The sequence below is a fragment of the Scyliorhinus torazame genome, chromosome 13 (assembly GCF_047496885.1).
Source record: "Scyliorhinus torazame isolate Kashiwa2021f chromosome 13, sScyTor2.1, whole genome shotgun sequence".
Classification (NCBI taxonomy): Eukaryota; Metazoa; Chordata; class Chondrichthyes; order Carcharhiniformes; family Scyliorhinidae; genus Scyliorhinus; species Scyliorhinus torazame.
Genome location: NC_092719.1, coordinates 129,971,927 through 129,990,034, shown reverse-complemented (window position 1 = coordinate 129,990,034; position 18,108 = coordinate 129,971,927). Strand labels below are relative to the sequence as shown.

Sequence of the window (18,108 nt, the reverse complement as noted above, 5' to 3'; positions counted from 1 at the left end):
GCCCCGTGGGGGCAGCCATTTTTAACCTACCCGACACGTGCGATTCATGGGGGCCGCCATCTTCAACGCCGCCCGACACATGCGACCAATGGAGGCCACCATCTTGGCCGCCATCTTCAACACCGCCCGACACATGCGACCGATGGGGGCCGCCATCTTGGGACCACTCTGCTACCTCCGACCACACAGGCTACCCACAGCTCGGCGCTGTCAGCCTCGACCAGTCATGGCCCAAGCACCTCAGGAACTCGATGATGACCGTCCGGGTCAATGGGCACAAAACGCCCTGTCTGTTTGACTCTGGGAGCATGGAGAGCTTCATACACCCAGACACGGTAAGGTGCTCTTCCCTCCAGATTTCCCCCGCATCCCAAACAATCTCCCTTGCTTCTGGATCACATTCAGTGAAGATCCAGGGGTACTGTGTCGCGAACCTTGCGATACAGGGCGCCGAGTACGCCAATTTTAAACTATATGTCCTCCCCCCATCTCTGCGCTCCTCTCCTGTTAGGTGTGGACTTCCAGTGCAGCCTCAGGAGCCTGACCCTGAAGTTCGGCGGGCCCCTACCCCCTCTCACCGTATGTAGCCTCACGACCCTTAATGTCACCCCTCCCTCGCTCTTCGCGAACCTCACCGCCGACTGTAAACCCGTCACCACCAGGAGCAGGTGGCACAGTGTCCAGGACAGGACTTTTATCAAGTCAGAGGTCCAGCGGCTCCTGAGGGAGGGGATCATCGAGGCCAGTAATAGCCCCTGGAGAGCCCAAGTGGTGGTCGTCAGGACCGGGTAAAAGAACCGGATGGTTGTAGACTACAGCCAAACCATAAACCGGTACACGCAACTCGATGCGTATCCCCTTCCCGGATAGCGGACACGGTGAATCAGATTGCACACTACCGGGTTTTCTCCACGGTAGATCTGAAGTCCGCATACCACCAGCTCCCAATCCACCTGGAAGACCGCCACTACACTGCCTTTGAGGCAGACAGCCGCCTCTTCCACTTCCTCAGGGTTCCCTTCGGCATCACCAACGGGGTCTCGGTCTTCCAAAGAACGATGGACCGAATGGTGGACTAGTACGGGCTGCAGGCCACGTTCCCGTACTTGGATAATGTCACCATCTGCGGCCATGATCAGCAGGACCACGACGCTAACCTCCAGAAGTTCCTTCAAACCGCCCAAGCCATCAATCTCACCTACATCAAGGAGAAATGCGTTTTCCGCACAACCCAACTAGCCATCCTCGGCTATGCCATGGAAAACGGAGTCCTAGGGCCCGACCCCGACCACATGCGCCCCCTCCTGCAACTCACCCACTGCCCCAAGGCCCTGAAAAGATGCCTCGGGTTCTTTTCATACTATGCCCAGTGGGTCCCCAACTATGTGGACAAAGCCCGCCCACTTATCAAAGCCACCAGCTTCCCCCTGACGACAGAGGCCCACCTGGCCTTCAGCCGCATCAAGGCAGACATTACCAAAGCCGCGATGCATGCGGTGGAAGAGTCCATCCCCTTCCAGGTGGAGAGCGACGTGTCAGATGTCGCCCTGGCCGCTACCCTTAACCAGGCAGGCCAGTGGCCTTTTTTTCCCCTAACCTCAACACCTCCGATATTCGACACTCCTCGGTCGAAAAAGAAGCTCAAGCCATTGTGGAAGCTGTGCGGCATTGGAGGCACTACCTGGCTGGTAGGAGGTTCAACCTCGTCGCAGACCAACGATCGGTAGCCTTTTATGTTCACACAGTGGGGCAAGATCAAGAATCATAAAATCTTGAGGTGGAGAATCGAACTCTCCACCTATAATTACGATATTGTGTATCGTCAGGAGAAGCTCAACGAGCCCCCAGATGCCCTGTCCCGCGGCACATGCGCCAGCGTGCAAGATGACCGACTCCGGGCCATCCACAATGACCTCTGTCACCCGGGGGTCACCCGGCTTCTCCACTTCATCAAGGCCCGCAACCTGCCCTACTACACCGAGGAGGTCAGGGCCATGACCAGGGACTGCCAAGTTTGCGCGGAGTGCAAGCCGCACTTCTATCGGCCAGACAAGACCCACCTGGTGAAGGCATCCCGCCCCTTTGAACGCCTCAGCGTCGATTTCAAAGGGCCCCTCCCCTCCACTGACTGCAACGTGTATTTTCTTAACATCGTTGACGAATACTCCCATTTCCCCTTTGCCATCAACATGACCGCGGCCACTGTCATTAAGGCCCTGCACAGCATCTTCACCCTGTTCGTTTTCCCCACTTACGTCCACAGTGACCGGGGCTCCTCGTTTATGAGCGGCGAACTGCGTCAGTATCTGCTCGGGAAGGGCATTGCCTCGACCAGGACTACCAGTTACAACCCCCGGGAAAACAGACAGGTGGAGAGGGAGAACGTGACAGTATGGAAGGCCGTCCTTCTGGCCCTACGGTCTAGAAGTCTCCCAGTTTCCCGCTGGCAGGAGGTCCTCCCCGACGCACTCCACTCAATTCGGTCGCTCCTCTGCATAGCCACGAACGAGACCCCTCAAGACTGCCGATTTGTCTTCCCCAGGAAATCCACCTCTGGGGTCTCGCTTCCGTCCTGGCTGACAACGCCGGGGCCTGTCCTCTTCCGAAAGCACGTGAGGAGCCATAAGTCCGATCCCCTGGTCGAGAGGGTCCAGCTCCTTCACGCCAACCCTCAGTATGCCTACGTGGCGCATCACGACGGCCGACAAGATACAGTCTCCCTCCAGGATCTGGCACCCGCCGGTTCCCCTGCGACCATCACCTACCACTCCCCCCCCCCCCCCCCCCCCTCCTACACCGAACACCGCCCCCGCCCCTACATGACCTACAACCCCCTCGCCCCATCGCCGACCTACAGTGATGAAACTCCAGGCGACACGCTCCCGGAGTCAACGAGCCCAACACCCGTGCCCGTAGCGACGAGTTCAACACCCGTGCCCGCAGCGAAGCCAGAGCTCAGACGATCGCAGCGAACGATCAAGGCGCCGGACAGACTCGATCTGTGAGCCCAATTCACCCCAGCTGGACATCGATTTTTAACAGGGGGTGAATGTGGTGAATGTATTACTGCTACCATTCACCAATGTAACGCATTACATTGTATTGTATTATGTTGATGCCCTTGTGGGCTCTGCCCCCTCAGAGGAGGTATATAGATCTGCAGCCTGTCGGTGGCACTCAGTACAGAGCAGTCGCAGGCAGGCACAAATTTAGCTGATTAAAACCACTGTTCACTTCAACTCTTCGTCTCATGTGAATTGATGGTCGCATCAAGCATACAATGAAAGGGTGGCATGGTGGCACAGTGGTTATCACTGCTACCTCACTGCACCGGGGACCAGGATTCAATTCTCCCCGTGTATGCATGGGTTTCCCCCAGTTGTTCCAGTTTCCTCCCACAGTCCAAAGATGTGCAGCTTAGGTGAATTGGCCATGCTAAATTGCTCCTGAATGTCCAAAGATTTGCAGATTAGGTGGGGTTATGCAGTTAGGCTGGGAAGGTGGGCCTATGGAGCGTACTCTTTCGGAGGGTCAGTGCAGACTCGATGGGCTGAATTGCCTCCTTCTGCACAGTAGGAGTTCCATGGTTCTATGATTCAAATGAATAGAATTGAATTGATAAGGGAAGACATGCAAATGGTCTGGCAGTGACGATACACCAGAGTTGAAAGTGCAGCGAGTTCAAGCAGGGACATATTGCTGGCGCAGGGAAAGAGGCCATGCTGGGCCTGCTATCTGAGGATAAGGACTCTGACAAGGAGCCATTGAAAGCTGGTGTTAGAAGGGCTTTGTGTGGGTTATGGAGTTTTAGACAAGTTGGAGTTTGTGTTGGGCTTAATTTGGGAGCCAGCAAGGAGAGTCTTGGAGAGGTAAGTACGGAGGTGGAAAAGTCCTGAACAAAGATTGCAGTGGGGGGTGAGTTAGTGATGGAGAGTTCAGTGATTGTACTGGCGATGGACAGGATGAGGTGAAGGTGCACACTCTCAAGTTGAGTTTCAGTAGATAGCTAGAAAAGAGACATAATTTAAGGATTGGCTTGGGCTTCGTGGAGGATGATGTGGTCAAGTGCTTCGGAGAAGCTGAGGAAGGATAATAAGCTGCGGTCACAACCACACAGAATGTCATCAGAGACTTTGACCAGGAAGGGCTGTGGGTGGGATGGAAAGCAGACTCAAAGAAAGAATTTGAACTGGGGAGGGGGCTGGGGGGGAGCTGGACATGGGGAGTGATGGTGATGAAATGCTCTGAAACCTTGTAGTGAAATGGGAGGTGAGAGACAGCAATAGTTGGAGAAATCTAAAGGCAGGTATCTCGAGGATTACAGCAATTTTGAAATTGTACTAATTTGAAGAGAATAATTGACAATGTAGCAATATAGCTGCGCAAGCTCTTAAACTGCAAGCTTGGCATTGCATTTGTATGGCAAATGAATGTCAAGAAATATATATATTTTTAATTTGTTGAGCTTACCTCCACATTGTCTAAAATAGTTTGGTATTTTGCATGATTTCTAAAGGCACTGTGACCAAAGGTGTGTTGAACATTGCAAGTGTAATGCAGATTTCAGCCACAGGGTGATGCCAAACTGCATGCACTAGTTTCGATACTGAGCTAATCATGACATTGATTGACCAGAACTTTCGACCTCTTGGCAAGTTAACACGTGTCTTATACACAAACTCTCCAAACAGCAGGGGATACTCAGCGAACACAATCTTGATTATGTCAGCTCAGTGGTCCTCTGGGATATCCTGTAGAAGATCATCCCCTTGATGGCAATCAGCAAGTGTCTGAGGAGAAAACATTCAACTCTGTCTGGCTACAGCTGGGTACTTCGGAATGCAGATTAGCAGAGGGGAGGCTAGAGGATGAGAGCAAGTGGAAGGCTGTGGCATTATTTTACCTGCGAGATTCTTAAAAGAAAAACTGCATGTTTAGTTTTATTTGCAACAGGGTGAAAATAACATTTGAAAAAAAATTATATTGATCTGATGCACGATCAATTGCACAAAGACTAAAGTTGGGTACAACTGTGGCTTTATTACACTCAGATGCGTATTCCTGCTGCAGCTGGGGAAATGGCAGGGCACTGTGGGCGGAGCCAGCCGGCAGGAGCTACCGGCGAACCTGTAGTGCAGGTCCTACATTACATCTCCTATAACAGTGGTTCACCACATGATCAACTTTGTATTAAACAGATCGCATCTGGATTATGATGTGATTCTTAGTGACCCGACACATATATATATATATCTCGAAGGCCTTAGCATTTTTAGGCTCATTGTAGCAGGGAGATTCCATATAATAAAAACAGAAGAACAGCAGATGGTGCTGTACACCAAGGAAATTGCCTTTGAGAACCGAAAACATTCACATTTTGAAAGTACCTTATCACATCTCCCAGGACATCCCACAGGGATTCAGTGCAATAAATTAATTTGAAGTGCAGACACTGTTATGTAAACAAGCGTGACATTCATTTGGCTCACAGCACAGACAGCAATGAGATAAACGACTAATTAGTCCGTTTTTGGAGATGTTGGTTGAGAGGAATGTTGAGCAGGGTGTTCTTCTGAACTGCTGGGTCAAAATGGGACTCATTACATTAGCTGAATAAACAGATGGACTACTGGTCCGACACCCCATCGGAAGGGCAGCACCTCTGACACAGGGTTACCAAGCAGCCCATTTTGGGCGGGAGTCTCCTGGAACGGCCAATTGATCTCCCGAGCAATACTAGACTCTGGCAGCTCAGAAGGAATAGTCCAAAAACAAAATACCGAGGATGCTGGAAATCTGAAATAAAAACAAAAAATGCTATAAATGTTCAGGTTTCGGCAGCATCTGTGGAGTGAAGAAAAAAGTTAACATGCTTGTTGATTATTCATCACAATTGAATTGTAAGAGTTTTAAAGCCAAAATAGGTGAGGGGGGCAGGATGAACAAATGGTAAGATCTATGATAGGGTGGAGGGCAAGAGAGATGAAATGACGAAAAGGTTCCATGATGCAGCAGCCAGTGTTACTGGGCGTAGTGGTGAAACAAACATGAGGCATGAATGGCAATACAGCAGTCATCTGAATGCAAACTGAAGGGATAAAGTAACAGCCAGCAAACAAAAAACTTTAAAGAAAAGCCCACATAGAACATGATGGAGGGTAGAGGTTATGGTCTAAAATGGTTGAACTCAGTGTTGAGTCCAGAAGGCTATAGAGTGCTGAGATGAAAGATGAGGGGTGGGATTCTGTGATCCTGAGGCTAAGAGGCACTTCCCGACGGCGTCAACATGGCCTCAGGATCAGCAATTCTGGCCCCTACAGGGGGCCAGCACGGCACTGGAACAGCCCACGCCGCTCCAGCTGCTGATCCCGGCGTCAACTGGGCGCCGTGGGATCCGCGCATGCGCAGTGGCACCGGCGCCAACACACGCATGTGCAGTGGCTCCCTTCTCCGTGCTGGCCCCGACGCAACATGGCATAGGGCTACAGGGGCTGGCGAGAAAGGAGGCCCCCAGCACGAGAGGCTGGCCTGCCGATTGGTGGGCCTTGATCACGGGCCAGGCCACAACGGAGGCCCCCCCACAGGCCGCCCCCGGACCCTTCCACGCTCTGCGGAGAATCGTCTTGGGGCGGCGTGGCGCGATTTGCGCTGGTCGCGGCGATTCTCCGGCTCGGCCCCGGGCTGAGAATCCCGCCCCAGGTGCTGTTTCCCGAGTTTGTATTGGGCTTCATTGGAACACTGTAGCAGGTCAAGGACAGAAAGGTCCTAGAGGGAGCAAGAAATGTGGGTCACTTGGGGAGAATTAAAATGACAAGCTACAGGAAGCTCGGAGTCAGGCTTGCAGGCAGAATGGAGATGTTCCAGAAAGCGGTCACTCTGTTTACGTTCGGTCATCCCAATGTAAAGGAAGAAATAGTACCTGTATGAGAGCAACTAGGGGGAAGAGAAGTAAACGGGAAATGGAAACACAAACATGGGGGAGAGAGAGAGAACCTGATCCGTAACCCAACTCTGGCCCGGGACAGACTCCTACCCTAACGCCGGCCCCCACTCTGGGTTTTGAGCTGCCCCTTTTTTTTCTTATTCAGCACGGTTTCACAGTGGTTTGCACTGCTGCCTCAATTCGTCAGAGATCCAGGTTCGATTCTGACCTTGGGTGACTGTCAGGGTGCTGTTTGCACGTTCTTCCCATGTCTGCGTGGGTTTCCTCCGGGTGCTCTGGTTTCCTTCCACAGTCCAAAGATGAGCATGGATTGGCCATGCTAAAATTGCCCCTTAATATCCAACGGTTAGGTGGAATTACGGGGAAAGGGTGGGGGAGTGGGCCTAGGTAGGGTGCTTGTTCAGAGGGTCAATGGGCCGAATGGCCTTCTTCTGCACTATTAGGATTCTATAAATTACAGCCTTTGACGTTTTGGAGGATGTTGAATGTGTCAGACTGTTTGTTCAACATCTGGTCGAAGCGATTGGCAACACAGGCCGAACGTTTCCTGGGTGGGGACAGTGGGACCGGCCAGAATAAAGGCTCCTCAACCCCAATCACAGGCTTCCTTCTTCCTGCCACAGGTGCTACTCCAACCAGAGATTCTGTCTCTGGAGGAGCAGCAAGAGAGGGAGGGGGAGAGAAAACCTTTAGTTAGAGGGGCTAGAGCAACCAGTATGAGAATAGCCAGAACTTGTGATTGGCTCGCCGACAAAGTATACCACGAGCCCGGTGGTGGCGGCAACGCTAAGGATCTGGGGCCAGTGGAGACGGCACCGGGGTGCAATGGGAGCTTCGGTGTGGTCCCCGATCAGGGGTAACCACCGGTTTGTCCCGGGGAAGATGGACGGGGGGTTCCAGAGCTGGCATCGGGCGGGGATTGGAAGAATGTGGGACCTGTTCATCGGCGGGACGTTTGCGAGCCTAGGGGCACTGGAGGAGAAGTTCGAGTTACCCCCGGGAAATGCCTTTAGATATATGCAGGTGAGGGCTTTTGTGAGGCGACAGGTGAGGGAATTCCCGTTGCTCCCGGCACAAGAAGTTGAAGATAGGGTGATCTCGGATGTATGGGTCGGGGAGGGCAAGGTGTCGGAAATACACCAGGAGTTGAAAGAAGAGGGGGAAGCGCTGGTAGAAGAGTTGAAGGGTAAATGGGAGGAGGAGCTGTGGGAGGAGATCGAGGAAGGTCTGTGGCTGATGCCCTAGGTAGGGTTAATTCCTCCACCTCATGTGCCAGGCTCAGCCTGATATAATTTAAGGTGGTCCACAGAGCGCACTTGATGGGGGCGAGGTTGAGTAGGTTCTTTGGGTTAGAGGACAGATGTGGAAGGTGCTCGAGGAGCCCAGCGAACCATGTCCATATGTTTTGGTCATGCCCGGCACTGGAGGGGTTCTGGAGAGGAGTGGCGGGAGCAATATCTCAGGTGGTGAAAGTCCGGGTCAAGCCAAGCTGGGGGCTAGCAATATTTGGAGTAGTGGATGAACCGGGAGTGCAGGAGGCGAAAGAGGCCGGAATTCTGGCCTTTGCGTCCCTAGTAGCCCGGCGAAGGATCTTGCTAATGTGGAAGGAGGCGAAGCCCCCCAGCCTGGAGGCCTGGATAAATGATATGGCTGGGTTCATAAAGTTGGAGAGGATTAAGTTCGCCTTGAGATGGTCTGCGCAGGGGTTCTACAGGCGGTGGCAACCGTTCCTAGACTATCTCGCGGAGCGTTAGAGGAAGGTCGGTCAGCAGCAGCAGCAACCTTGGGGGGTGGAGGGGAAGTCCTGGGAGGGGGGGGGAAAGGGGGGACTGCCTGGGAGGGTGGATGAGCAAGAGATAACATGAAGGGTTGGGGAAACTGGCACGTACGGGTGAGGGCCAGTGTACAAAGCTATGTAAATATATCATTTTGCCATGTATATATCTTGCTCTGCGTGATTTCTCGTTTTTCTTTTGTTACGAGGGGGGGGGGGTTATTGTTTGTAAGGGAGAAAAATTGTGTTAAAAAACTTAAATAAATATATATATATTTTTTAAAGAACTTGTGATTGGAAGAGCCAGCTCCTCACAGAATCTGGGCACGATTCTCCGATGGCGGGACAGAGTGTCCGCGCCGTCGTGAACGCCGTCGCATTTCTTGATGGCACGAAACGGGCGCGGGCACTAGAGATTCTGTTCCCCACAGGGGGCCAGCTGGCGCTGGAGCGGTTCACGCCGCTCCATCCTCACTTCCTGGCGCGCACTGGGAGCAGCGCCAACCCGTGCATGCGCGGTGGCAACGCGCCAACCCGCGCATGCGTGGTGGCTTTACGGAATGCGCCGGCCCCGACGCAACATGGCGCGGGGGTTCTGGGGCCGGACGAGCAACAAAGTAGCCCGGGGGGGGGGAGAGGCCCAATCGCGGGACAGACCCCATCGGAGCCCCCCCCCCCCCCCCCCCCCCCCCCACAGGCCGCCCCATGACCCTTCGCGCAGAGTTCCCGCCGGCAGCGACCAGGTGTGGACGGCGCCGGTGGGACTCTGCTTTTGCCGCTCGGGCCAGAGAATCGGCGGTCTGGCCTCGTACAGCAGCCCGCGACCGGCGCCGCGCCAAACGCGCCAGCGCAAATGGTGCCCATTCTCCGCACCTCGGAGAATCACACGTCGGGGTGGCATGGCGCGTTGCGACGATTCACAGGCTAGGCGCGGGGCTGGGAAAATCGCACCCATGTCTCTCACGCGCTTGCTGCTCCTCCAGTCACAATTCTGCATTAAAATAAAAGCCAGTTACTGCAGATGCTGGAATCTGAAACCAAAACAAAACATTCTGGACATCCTCAGCAGGTCTGACAGTGTCTGTGGAGAGAAACGGGAGCTATTGTTCTGAGTCTGGATGAAAGCTCACAACTCTGCTTTATCTACCTTCTCCAACTGATGCTTTCACTTTCAGTTGTTCAGCCTGCGAGAAAGAGAAATCTCAGTGGCGAGGAGCTTTGGAATCAAGGTCCAAGGTCGCCCATTCGTCCCAGCATATTACAGTCACCACAAGCCTTGTCTTTAAATTATCCAAGTTTTTTTCCCTTTAATTTATGGGATTTGTCCATTGTGGGGAATGGGAGGTAGCGGGGGGAGGGTGGGGTGGGGGTGGGGGGGGGGGGGGGGCGGCAGGGTGGAGACATCAGGGTAAAATAATTGGCGGTGAGAGGGGAATGGCACGGTGGTGGCACGTTCCAGATGGCATGTTCCTCTCGGGTCCATTACTATCAAAGTGCCAGTAATGGTACATTATATTTTTATTTGTGGTGCCCTTGGATCCCCATGTTATAATATGAAAATTGATCTCACTTTAGTCTCAATCCACCCAGACTGAGGAATGGGTGGCACAGAGCATTATCATTCTACATATTTATCTGTCTCGCTCTCTGCCCCGTCTGGCCTTTCTCTTCCATGCTTTCCTGCATTGGTTTGTTTTTTGATCTTGCCCAGAGGAATGGAATGACCACCTCCTGTCGACACCGTTCCAGGTCCTGCCTGAAGTGAGTTTGGCCTCTCTCCCTGTGAGTGTGAGCCCCTCAGCGTCAAGCTACCAATTATTTGGCAGCAAACTGGCGATTTGATTCAGAGGCCCTAAGAGTGCTGTGGTGGGTGGAAGTGATGCACCACTACACTGGTCGAGGAGGAGGCACTCTTCCAAGGTTTGTGATCAAGGCACTTTGCTGGGGCCGAGAGATGGAAACTTACGTTTTAACAGAGTTCAGCCCACACTGTTTCATCATCTCCTTCATCCAACTGTGTCATGTAGCATTGTATTTGCCAGTTTTTGTCAGAATGAAGTTACTTCTTTGTGTCAGAAAGAAGATGTGGGCAGCATGGTAACATAGTGGTTAGCACTGTGGCTTCACAGCACCAGGGTCCCAGATCCGATTCCCGCTTGGGTCACTGTCTGTGCGGAGTCTGCACGTTCTCCCCATGTCTGCGTGGGTCTCCTCCGGCTGCTCCGGTTTCCTCCCACAGTCCAAAGACTGCAGGTTAGGTGCATTGGCCATGCCAAATTGCCCTTAAGTTAGATGGGGTTGCACGGTTACGGGGGGGGTTACGTGGGATGCTCATTCCAAGAGCGGGTGCAGACTCGATGGGTCGAATGGCATCCTTCTGTACTGTGAATTCTATGATTCTATGAAGTTGGAAAGGAAGAAAAAGGCCATGCTGGCCTTGGTGCTCCTCCCACCTCACTTTGTATCTTTCTATTCTTTATCTAGCTTCCTCTTCTCACCAAGACTGCAGCTAAGTGTTATCCAACTGTTATCGGACCCTGATGTTATCATGTTTGCTTGTGCTGTTGCATATTGTATTATTTGAAAGATAACAAGCCTGCTCGCATTCTCCCAAGAGCTCACATATTTCTGTAGATGCCATTTGTATTTTCTTATCCTCTCCCAGAGCCGCCTTCCCTACGCTCCTGAAAGACCTGCATTTCTAAAGTGCCTCTCATGAACTCAGGATGCTCCAAGTCACATTACAGCCAATGGCGATCTTTTGAATTGTATCTACTGTTGTAATGTAGGAAATGCAGGTGCCAATTTGGGCACAACAAGCTCCCACAAACAGCAATAGATTACCAGATAATCTGTTTTAGTGTTGTTGGATGAAGGATTATTATTACTTGGCAGAACACTTTTATTCAAACAGAATGATGGGACATTAAATTTCCATCTGTGAGGGCAGAGAGGGCCTCAATTTAAAGTTTCATTTGAAAAGCAGCACTTCTGACAGTGAAGCACTCCCTCAATACTGCACTGCAATATCAGCCGGGATTCTGTGCTCCAGTTTCTGGAGCGGTGCATGGACTCTCGAGCTCCTGACTGAGATCTGACTGTTACCAGCTAAGCCACAGCTGACACTTGAATCAAATAGAGAAGCTGATAAATGGGTAAGGAGGTGAAGGTGATTAATAGTTTATTGCGGGTACAGTAAGGTGAGGAGAGAAAGAGGCTGACGTACTGTCATCGGGTGGTGTCGAGTGTGAGAATAGCGATGACCGCACAGGAATTCCTGTAGGACTGCTGCCAGTTTCTGCTGCATGAGTTGTGGTCTGATTCAGTAGTAACTCGTGTATATTTTAAAAGGCTCTATTTTGCGGGGGAATGAGACCAACCAAGTGGCTCTTTCAAAGATCCAGGACAGGGATTACGGACAGAATGGCTGTCTCCTGTGCTGTAAGATTCCGATACGGCCTGAATTACACTCTGTATCCTGACTATCAAGTTGTCGCTGGTGGACCCGTAGGACTTTGTTACTAATTGACTGGCCCTTCAAGCAGCTTGCTGGTAGTGATGATATCTGAAGTCACAAACCACACTTGCACTGATGACAACGTTTGAGTTGTGCGTGCTGTATCTAAACTGTCAATCAACCGCTTGCAGCATCCTGTTGGAGTGAGGCAGCAGCATTGGTGACGTACACAATGTGACCACAGGGCAAGGGAAGCTGGCTTCCTGAGGACAGAATATCATAGTGGCTTTAATCCCTAAAATTAAACAAAACGACACAACAAAATAACCCGAGCAGAGGTTTTAAACATGAATAATATATGTTAATAATGACATGACCGGAATGCAGAAAACAGAAAATTAAATGGGGGAATTAAGTGAGGATTGAATTGTGAGAAGGAGGAGTGAATAAACCAGTGCGGGCTCCAGTCCATCGACACTGAACTGTACTTTTCTTCCAAGACATGCAACAGTAGAAATGGAAATTTGTTGTGTTCCAGGTCAGCACCAGCATGAAGAGTTTTGCTTTTTGGCTCTTCTTGGCTGACGATCACAAAGCACCTCACAGCAATTGATAAGCTCAGACATGCAAGAAAGAAAGACTTGAATTGATATAATAATAATCTTTATTGTCACAAGTAGGCTTACATTAACACTTCAATGAAGTTACTGTGAAAAGCCCCTAGTCACCACATTCCGGCGCCTATTCGGGTACACCGAGGGAGAAATCAGAATGTTCAAATTACCTAACAGCACGTCTTTGGGGACGTGTGGGAGGAAACTGGAGCACCCGGAGGAAACCCACGGAGAACGTGCAGACTCCGCACAGACAGTGACCCAAGCCAGGAATCGAACCTGGGACCCTGGTGCTGTGAAACAACAGTGCTCACCACTGTGCTACCGTGCCGCCCATATAGTATTTTTCACAAAGTCAGGACATCCCAATAATTTATAATCAATGAAGTACTTTTGAAGTATTGTAGGAAATGGGACAGCTAATGTGTACACAAGATTCTACGAACAGCAATGTGATAGTGATCAAATCATCTGTTTTAGTGATGTTAGCTGAGGGACAGACACTGGTCAGGACACTTCATTATTGCTGTGCCAAAATCTCAGAACTCCCTACCTCAAAGGGAATATCCAACAGGGACCCACCGCAGGTACACTAGCCATGTCAGACTTTCATCCTCCAGATGTTTCCTTGCACAATCAATTTAACCATGATATTTTTGTGCCGCCAATCAGATTCTTGACGATTAGTAAATGGAAATTAATTGGACAAAATTAGATTGCAGACTATTTGACAAGGGGAGACACTTGTGTTGTGGCATTGTCGCTGGACTAATGATCCAGAGACCCAGGGTAATGTCTGGGACCCCCATTCAAATTCCACCAGAGCAGATGGTAAGATTTGAATTCAATACAAATCTGGACTTAAAAGTCAACCATTGCAACCATTGTGGTAAAAGCCTATCTTGTTCACAAATGTCCTTTTGGGAAGGAAATCTGCCATCCTTACCTGATCTTGCCTGCGTGTGACTCCAGACCCACAGCAATGTGATTGACTCTTAAATGCCCTCTGAAATGGCCATTCAGTTCAAAGGTAATTAGGGTGGGCAATAAATACTGGCCCGGCCAACGATGCTCACATCCCGTGAATAAATAAAACAAAAATCCTGCCAAACTTTAGTGAGCAATCCAGTTTCCCATCCGAGTGTCTGATAGCAGGGCCGATCATTTTGCTAACACTTGACAGACACAAAACCTTTGTGGATGATCTGGATCGACTTTTGCTATCTTCAGTCATTTTTAATGGTGTTCTAAGAGAGCTGAGCAGAGTCTAACGTTTTCAGATACATATTGGAATTAGCATTATGGTTAATCTACTGTTGGTGGAGATAGATTCTGTAGTAACATTCAAAAGAGAATTGAATATATACTTGTGACAGAAACATTTTGCGGGACCATTGGAAAAATGTGGGGAGGGGCGGGTGTTGGACTAATTGGGCAGCTCCTTCAAAGAGCTGGCATGCTCATGATGGGCCGAATGATCTCCTGTTCTGAAAAGTCCTATGATGTCTGAGCTCTGTCACGCCACGTCTTAAGCACCCTTGATTGATCATCTGGAATAAAGTGGACAGTACTTGATGCTAAACTGTGGCCATAAGACAAGAGCTTGCAGATTCAAACTAGTGAAAGGCAAATTCCTGACTGATTCCTTCTTCTTCCGATAAAGAATGATCGGATTATGGAATTTATTCCCAGTCAGAAATGTGGAGATAAAATCCATAGAATTATTCAATAACAGTCATGATGGAGATTTTAACACTTTTCTAGATGAACTAGTATGGACTGAACAACCTTCCTGATCCTAGTAAGTATCCGGACTGGTTTCAGGATAATATGTGCGGGTTTACAATTGAGCATTTAGTATTCTATGGGGTAGAGTGGTGCAGCAGGTTGGCACCATGTCCTTTCACCTCTGAGACTAGGGATGGAACTGAGACTGTTGAGATAATAAAACTGCCTCCACTAGCCGTAAATGTAATAAGGAATATAAGTGCTAACATCACCGGGCACAGAATGTTGGATAACTGAGCACTGAAAAAATGAAATGCTTGCATTTACCTAGCACCTTTCACAGCTTGAGCTGTCCTAGTGTACTTTACAGACAATGAAAATACTTTTAATATGTAGCCTCTTCCTACAATTTAGGAAATGTGGCAACACATGATCAGTGACCAGAAAATCTGTTTGAATGTGGCAGCCTGCTAGGTACCAATAGGATTGGTAGTGTGGCAAATGGAAAAATATGGTGTCAATACTTTGAAGTTGGGCTTAACCCACATTGTGGCAGCACTGAACGCTTCATTCTGGACACACCCTGTTAGTTATACCCTGATCTGCGGTGATCTGACCTGGAGCCAAAAGTGGAGTCTCCACTCCATAGCGTAAATCTTATTTACATTGGACACAAAGGTTAACCCAACACAAAAAGAACTGATGCCAGCCTATTAGCAAACCAACAGTCTTGAAGGTTAATGATCCATTGCTGCAATGGTCTTTCCCCAGCGTTTGTAATTCCAGATGTCTATTGGGATCCTGTGATTTCCATCTCTTAAAATCTTGGGGTCTCAAATTGGGATTGTGATCTGCTATCAGTATGAGTTGCTGTCCGACCGACACAACCTGACCCGATAGAATTGAGCGATGAATGTAAGCTGCATGAGCAAATCTTTCCACTTTCCCCTAAGTTGTGAATTTATTGAACATGGGACATAGGAGGACGAACAACAACCACTGCTTTTTGTCAAGTCCTGGATTAACCAAAAGCTGCACATTTCACAAGTCCAGTCACTTTGCATCACAGTGCCAATTCCATCCAGGTACTGGGGAGTGTCATAATGACCAGTGTTCGGATACCAGACCAGACTCAACTATTGTTAGAATATCAGACGAGAACCCCAAACCGTTTTTCTATTTGTGAAATTGTGAGGAAAGGATACTTCACCCAGGATGATGACTCTGACCAATATATTAAAACAAACTTTAATTTAAACACAGAATTAACCATACTGACATCAAAGAAAATAGCTTTACAATTAACAATTAAAAAGTTCTTAAACACAAGAAAATACTTTAACTTACTATCTGTACTTTACTTACTATCTATACCTGTTATTAACTCCAATTAAGCAACCCAATACAGTTCAAATGCCACTTAAATAGTTATCAAACAGGTTACTTGCTTAGCTGTATCGAGACTTTTGGAAAGAATCCCTTTCAAGACCAGATCCAGTACACTTCTGCTCAACCTAACAGCATTTGGCAAAACTGCTGTTCAACTTAAAATCCTGTAACTGTCTGCAAAACTACAGACAGACCTGGCTCCTCCCATTAATTACATCATCTGTATCCCACTAAGTTCCATGACCTGACAGCTAGGACTAAACACCACTCCCTCATAAATTTCTACACTCCAGGGAATCTCCAGCAATCAAAACATAATTCCAGTAGCCCTTTATCTGTAACCAAGTGATTGGAATCAATCATTACCTCACCTTTTACAATCTTTAATTGCAGCTTTAGCAGACATACTACCTGTTTGAACCAGGGTTTTTAATAATATTACTGCCACAAAATGTGGAATCTAATATATAACAATTTCTACATTCATCACACTGGGTAAGAAAAATGCCACTTGAATAAGACTGACGGTGAAGTGAAGGATATGGCTATTTTTAAAAAAAAGTATGAATTGACATCACAAAGCTGCAGGTTCAATTCATATAAAATAATCTAAACCTCCCCCACATTACAGCATTTCTTCTGTATTAGTAATCAATTATTGTGCTGCTGATTTTTTAAAAAATGTTTGGGTTTACTATATTTGTCATACAATTTTCTAAATCCCAGAATTGATTTGAACCTTGGAATTTTGTTTAAAGTGGTCACAGTTCCTGGTACAAGGAATTCCAAATCTTATTTCCTTTTGCACCATTTATAATTGTGGTGATGAATGCAGCTCGCCTTAGCTCATGTTTGCTACAAAGAATGCTGTGTTGTTTAAAAAATAAATGTTACACTTTTTGGAAGCTCAAGTTTTTTTTTTCCTGGTGACTGTGTAGATCCCAGATTTTACCCTCTATTTCTAATAGTGCTGGCTTTGGAAATGAAGCTGGAGCAGTGCAGTAGGTATGTTAGTCGACCAATAAGCCAGTGAACATGAGGATAAATCCCACCATGGCAATGTGTGAATTTGAAAGAGGCGGAATGCGTAATAAGTGACTACGAAGCTATCTTTAAAAACCCAACTGCCTCACAGGACAGAAATTTGCTGTTTTTAAACAGTCTGGCCTCTATGTGACTCCAGTCTCACACCAACGTGGCCGACCGCTAACATCCCTCTGAAGTTGCCCAGCAACCCATTCAGTTATTAAGAATGGGCGATAAATACCAATCTTGCCAGTGATGCTCACGATCAGAATGAATTTTAAAAAGCATGAGCGCCACCTGGAGAAGCTGGTCACTGTCCAGCTCCTCCCTCTTGATTCATCAGCAGTGTGGGAGACTTGAGTGAATGCTTAAAGTAATTGAGTAATGCATTTAGACTGACTACGCTTGAGTGCCGTTTTTTTAACATAACCTCCTTCCCAATGTGCTGGACAAATTGGGCCATTTTTAAAATAGCAATTTCAATAATGCATAACCTCCTTTCTAAGTGCACTTGGAAACTTGGATGTATCCTATTCATAATTTTCTCCTTTCCCCAGTTTCTCCCTTTTCCAAGAAAAGGGACACGGTCTCCGGGGTTAATGTGCCTGGCCTGCTTTCACACTTCATTCAATAGATATACCACATCATACCCAGCCCAGGGACCAACTGTGACAGGCCAAGGACATTTATCTAAAAGTCATATTTACATAAGTTAATTAAGGCCAAGATTATTAAGTCCTTGCTGAGTGACACCGAGCTCCAGATTTAGAAATAGGTAATGAGGTCTCAGTAAGCTGGAATCTAATTCTCCCTTGGTCAAACTGCTGTAATTTACATTTAAGTGAGGGAGCAAATCTGGCTTTAGAGGTCATGAGATGTTGGGGGTGAGGTGTGGGATGTGGTATTTAGGGTTTTGTTACTCAGGTTATTGTGTTTGACGATAACTGGAATTCTACTTTTTATGCGTTATATCAACTCTTTTTTTAATGCACAATACACTTTTTGCTGAAGGGTTCATTCCAGTAGGAGTAATAAAGTGACTCCATTATGAGCAGATGCTGTCTGCCTTTTGTTTTAGTAGTTGGATGCTGAATTCCCAAACGCTAATGTCTGTACAACGTATCGGTGCAGGGTGGATGTATTTAAGCAGCATTTAAAGGTACAAAGCTTTGTACAA

At 48.5% G+C, this 18,108-nt stretch overlaps 2 protein-coding genes across 3 annotated transcripts in view; one reads left to right on the top strand and one right to left on the bottom strand.

Moving 5' to 3' along the window:
• Positions 1 to 18,108, top strand: part of setmar (SET domain and mariner transposase fusion gene) — a 39,927-nt gene that overhangs the window by 20,288 nt on the left and 1,531 nt on the right. The gene's annotated exons all lie outside the window — the stretch shown is intronic.
• Positions 5,245 to 18,108, bottom strand: part of sumf1 (sulfatase modifying factor 1) — a 296,237-nt gene continuing 283,373 nt past the window's right edge. Inside the window, exon 8 of one of the 2 annotated variants that reach the window (XM_072472147.1) lies at positions 5,245 to 5,796. In XM_072472147.1, coding sequence (XP_072328248.1) covers positions 5,752 to 5,796 — 45 coding nt within the window. In that variant the 3' untranslated portion in view covers positions 5,245 to 5,751. The remainder of the gene's footprint in view (positions 5,797 to 18,108) is intronic. The other variant, XM_072472144.1, reaches the window with a different exon arrangement.